This window comes from Neltuma alba, unplaced genomic scaffold, assembly GCF_004799145.2.
Source record: "Neltuma alba isolate B1F8T4 unplaced genomic scaffold, ASM479914v2 tig00010824_pilon, whole genome shotgun sequence".
Taxonomy (NCBI): Eukaryota; Viridiplantae; Streptophyta; class Magnoliopsida; order Fabales; family Fabaceae; genus Neltuma; species Neltuma alba.
In genome coordinates this window covers 20,699-26,275 of record NW_021635628.1, presented here as the reverse complement: position 1 = coordinate 26,275, position 5,577 = coordinate 20,699, and the positions used below count along the sequence as shown (strand labels likewise).

At 37.8% G+C, this 5,577-nt stretch overlaps 1 protein-coding gene across 1 annotated transcript; it reads right to left on the bottom strand.

The window, feature by feature from the left end:
* Positions 1-215: 215 nt before the first annotated feature.
* LOC114759340 (protein SIEVE ELEMENT OCCLUSION B) lies at positions 216-3,654 on the bottom strand. Its single transcript, XM_028948506.1, has 7 exons — positions 3,394-3,654; positions 3,191-3,283; positions 2,286-2,737; positions 2,098-2,192; positions 1,882-2,015; positions 1,076-1,528; positions 216-999 (listed from the first exon to the last, which is right to left on the bottom strand). Exons 1-7 carry the CDS (start codon positions 3,589-3,591, stop codon positions 436-438), a joined length of 1,989 nt encoding a protein of 662 aa, XP_028804339.1. The 5' UTR covers positions 3,592-3,654; the 3' UTR covers positions 216-435.
* Between the last annotated feature and the right edge of the window lie 1,923 nt (positions 3,655-5,577).

Here is a 5,577-nt window from a genome sequence, read left to right as displayed (position 1 = left end):
GGACGCAGCATAGAGGGGACAGCATCCCTGCTTTTTCTCCATTATTGCCTCCACCTACTTTTAGGGCAACCCCATTTATTAGCACTGTCTTTCTTGAATAAAAAAGCGGGAAAAATCATGACCGCCGAAATTAAGCTCCCCGTGGAAAACAAACGCCAAAGGACATCATAGTACTCACAACATGCTCATAATCGAAATACCATAAATTTATTAATAGACTTGCACACTAGTAGGGTTCATGACGCTGACGAAACATACTCAAACCATAAGAAGAAGAAGAAGAAACATGTTGCTCATGACAACACTGCCTAAATCGAAAATGCCCTTATTTAGATAATGATAAACAAAAGGAAAGAGAATTAATGTCGCGAAACATGTGGCTTTTCATAACTTATTAACTTCCCGTCCTTGATTTCCACGGCGTCGGGATCCAGTTTAGGCAGAGCCCCCATTGTGGCAACACTTGTAGCTGACGAACACGTTCATAGTACGGTCACATTCAGGACACTTGATGATCTCCGGTATCTTTCCGGCAACGTTAGGAATCTCAAGGTAGGTGCACCTATGAATGGTCTTAACCACCTTCTGGTGGTACTCCTTAAAACCCACCTCGAAGCCATGCTTCGCCACCACCTCCTTCCATTTGTCGAACTCAGCCACAGTCTTGATAATGGTGGTGCCATGACCGGCAACCACAACTGTCGGCCCTTTGCTAAGAAGAGCCCACCCGGTCTCGTTTTTGTAGGACAGCATCTTTTGAACCTCTTGAGTCACTGCGTTGGTAGTCTTGTTCATTTTGGTTACGAACAAGCTCTCTATCCCGCTCCAAAATTTGCTTAACACGCTTTGATGCTCGTTCTCCACACAAAACAGCTCAATCGAAATTCCTGCCTCCTTCATAGTTACATCATTTGCAAGGGCCCCCGCATACTTAGTGAATTGTTGGATCCACTCCTTGTCCTTGCCTCCATAGAAGAAGATATGCTTGTTTCCCTTAATCTGTACCATATAAAATGTGATTAGCAATCTGGATCCGGTCAAGTTTGTGTACATGTAAATTAGGAAACATGCTTACCGAGGGTGCCTTTGGATGGTCTTGGAAGAGAGAGTATATCCAACTTGATTCCTGCTCGAGCCTTTCTTCTTCTTTGCTGGTGAAAGGGAAAGCCTCCAAACCCCAAACCTGAAGCAAGTGGAATGCATTTTGATGCAAAATCTTGCTTTGAGGACTCATCACTACAATCATAGGCTGCTTCTTGAAATGCCATTCCTCCTTAATAAACTTGAATCCCTTAGTGGATCCAAAGTGGTGGACCACAAGCCAAGGCATCCTGATCTTGAGAAACTCGAACTTCTTTTTCAATTGATCGTTCCATTCTTCCACAATGGGAACCCAAACAATCCTGTAGTGGCTCTCTCTCCTTGTTCTCTCATAAACTGGCCTTAAAATAGAAATATCCTCCTCCGTAATGTCCAAGGTTGACACGAACAAGAACACATTCTGCTTTCTGAGCACTTCCAAACTAACCTGTTCAGCCAATAAATGAGTCCATAATCAAAGCTAACCGGACCAACTAATTAGTGAAAAAGAAGTATTCAAACTCACAAACCAACCCTATTCATGTTACACCTGCTCGCCACATAAATCTTGTTAACATAATTCATCATGAAAAATGACACCTACACTAATGAAGCTTATTTCAATATGAAACTTAGTTCACACTTATAAAGTATTCCACTCTAGCCATTGGGCTAGCTTCGTTGGGGGATCAAGTTTTAGCATAAGAGCTAACAAGGTCTGCCAGCGGTTTTCATCCCGACACGTCTAGTTGGGATTCTGTAATCCAATAAGCATAATTTTAGAAGAAACAAGGGACGAACCAGTGTTTTAGTAGCACCATCATAGATGGGGGTTTGAGGAACATCCTTCCAAAAAAGGAGCACCTTAAGCATTTCCATAATTTCAGTTGGTGTTTGGAACATTTTTCTCACGCTCTTGTTGTAGTTTGCCTCATCTGAAAAATTACCAATAAGATTTCCTCAACATTGTAAAAAGGGTAGCTCACTATCAATTATATCAACTAATTAAACAATTACCTATTTGTTGGCGGCATTGTAAAACTTGCTTCCTCAATTTGCTGAGTATAATGTTGATCTTCTGACCAAAATGTGACAGCTCCTGCTTATGCTCACTGAAAAAGCCATTGTCACGAAACTTGATTAGGAAGACATGTTCAGAGTATGAAAAAAAAATATTAGTACCGATCTTGTAAAGAGTTACTCACGAGTCAGTGGTGAGGCAATCAATCTGAGTGACGATAGCAACAATGGTAATGATAGACCAATAGACATCAACAGGGATTTGCTCCAGGGCAGGTCCCAGAGCAGGAACATCCCTGGTGTCATAGGAGGAGAGGCTTTCGAGCTCAAAGATGACCTCAATGACTTGCAAAGTGGCCTTGATGAGGTTGTTGATCTCCACAATGGCTTGGCGGTGCTTTCGGACGGCTTGAGGCTTAGTGAGGGTGGGAACTCTTTTTAGTATGGCCACTGACTTAGCTATCGGCTCTAGGGGCTGGTTTTGAAGCTGAGCAAGAAGCCAAAACTCACCGTATTCCAGAGCAAAAGCAGCCAAAGTAAGCACTGCTTTCGCATCCCAATTATAGCCTGACAGCTTGTTGAGAATTGAGAGTGTAGTTTTGTGAGCTACGTCCTCGCCAGGAGGCTTGCATGACATCTGCACAACCACACCATCTCAAGGTGCTCAATTTATTGTCTTAAACCATCACACATTATTACTTTAGAACTTAGTTATGAGATATTTGTTAAAAGATTCCGCACGCGGTAAAACATAAATTGCAGGAAGAATAGAGCAAATCCTCTGTTTTCTTTATAGAATGAAAAACACAAAGCAAAAAGGCATGTGCTGCCGGGAAAAGATGTTTCACATTTTCTTTCTCAGATGTTTGGTTGGATCTGATTATCTTTATCACAAAGGGTTAAAAATTGCAGATATTGTTTAGAATATCGTGAAGGAAAACTTCTTGAATAGGCACTCAGTTGCTGCAGTTGGCAACGGCCTGATGGCATTTGCCTCTTTACAAAAATTTGTCTCATAGTACACATAAGTGCGCTTGTATCATGCTTCACAGTTTAAAAGGTTCCAGATGAGTGGGAGAAGGAAAACCACCTCAGATGAAATCTGCTTGATAGTACACAAGGGCGAGAAGAAGCTGGCGTGGGGAATCTTATCGTCAATGTGCTCTGGGCTTCCAGTGTGTCCCTGTAAATGTAATTACAAGGACCAGCTCCATTAGTTACTCAAGCAAACAATTATGGAGCCAGAGGACTAAAGGAAAGAAAATCCCAAAAGGAAAGAGCAGAACAGCAGACCTGGACGACGTTGTCAACAATGTGGGTAGAACGCTTAAGGATGTTGTCAACAAGATCAAAAAGAGGGGCGACATCAAACTTGGCATCAGAATGAACGTGGGTGGTGTAAATTTGGTCGAGGATTTGCTCATCGGAGAGGGTCAAAGGGTTGTGTTCGTGCTCACCGTGGTTCAGAATAGCCTTAATGATGCCGGCCATGGCTGATTTTCTCTGGTAACTACTAAGCGAAGGGGTTGGCTGGATATGTTTCAGAGAGAGGAGTCGAGCTTGCAATGCATTGCTGTGACACTACAGCACCGTATTTATAGGCGCGAATTTTGAATTTTCCTTTTTTTCAGAAAATAAATTACGAAAACGTATGTGTGATTAGAGTGGCTGTGAAATGGCCGGGGTAGGAAGGTCAGGTCACGGCGCTTGACGCCAAACCCAACAATTCATTTCACGTGCTTAAATATTTGAATCAATTTAATATTACTATCTTTTAAACCCCCCCCCCCCTCAAACGTGTAAGGTTCTCCTCACATCCTCACTACAGGCTCTGGATCCCCCGGTTCCTGGATGTTCGATGCGTTTCAGGATAGAGATTAGGGATATTTTGTCTTGATTGTTTTGTTAGATATCCTATTTTAATATTGACATACAAAATAATAAAATTTAATTTGAATAGCAATATCTATGTCAAAATCATTATGGTTTCGTGCGTTTGAAAAATCAATTACATTACTCATGACATTTTATGAGGTTAAGATAACTTCATACAAACCGTTTAATTTAAATTTTTTTATTAATTTAAAATCCCCATTATAATTTTCTTGCTAACAAATATTTTTATTTTATAATTATAATTATAATTTTTAACAATTTTCACATTAAAATCATATAATATAAAATACTATTATTCAATAAAATTTATATCCATTTTAATTATTTTATATGAAAATTTATTTTTTATTAATTATCCAAACAAATTTTAATATTTTTAACTGATTTTTATTTTAATACAAGTTTGTATAAATTAGTTTTGTTACCCATAATTCAAACATACAGTAAGTTGTAACTTGTAATACGGTCATGATTTCATTAGTTTCGTCGTACTTTAAAAGGTAGAGAAAAGAAAGTCATCACGATCTGCAGCCTTGTTTGTATTTAGTTATTTTAAACTAGATTAAGGTATATCTAGCATCCTAAAACATTTTTTTAGATGCATCTAACACCTTAAAGCATTTTGTAATATATACAGCACCTTAAAATACTTTTCAGGGGTACCCAACACCCTGAAGTATATTTTTGCACTGATATTGGATGTACCAAAAAATATTTTTGAACGTTGAATGCACCTAAAAATATTTTACGGTACTGAACGCACTCAAAAACTTTTTTCAGGATGTTTCAGTATTGAATACATCACAAAATACTTTAGAATGTTGGATGCGCCTGAGAAAATATTTTGAGATATTGGATGCGACTTAACGCTTTTAAATTTTAAATGTTTTTAAGTATTTTCATACTACTTTTAGTTTTTAATATAAAAATTAGTTTGATATCTAATTTAGTTTTAAGTGTAAGTTTTAATTCACTTTATTTATCATATTCATTCATCTTTTTTCAAAGTAATCTTTATCCTGTATTCCCAAAAAGAGGAAAGACGTGTTTGTAGGAAGCGTTTGCACTTCGCAGATACGCAAACGTGCGTGAACCGGCAGAAGGACGAAAACGGTGCTCCAAAAATGTGGCCACAAAATGATCCAAGTCATACAACACACGGTGAAAACGCAAAAACAAGAAGAGGCTCAAGCTGCGGCTACGAGTTGGAGATGATTTTTATTTTTCACTCTCTGATGTATTTTTCTTGTTTTATTTATAAAACACTTTCAGCATATTTCACATAGATAAAAAATCTTAAATTTTATTAATTCTTATTTAAAATTTAATAATTTTTTATTTTATTCCTATTTAATATTTATTATATCTCATGTAAATAAAATTAATATAATAATAAATCAACAGTAAAATTATATATCTATACAAAAAAATTTTCTCAATGTCCTGTAAATAGAATAAAAAAAATCTCCTCTCTTTGCTTGATAATTAGGACCAGGAGTATTTTTCAGTCTTATTTTAATCATCGAATACTACCCCACTTAGGGTTTGTTTGGTTGGAAGAGAGGGGAAGGAAAATGAGCC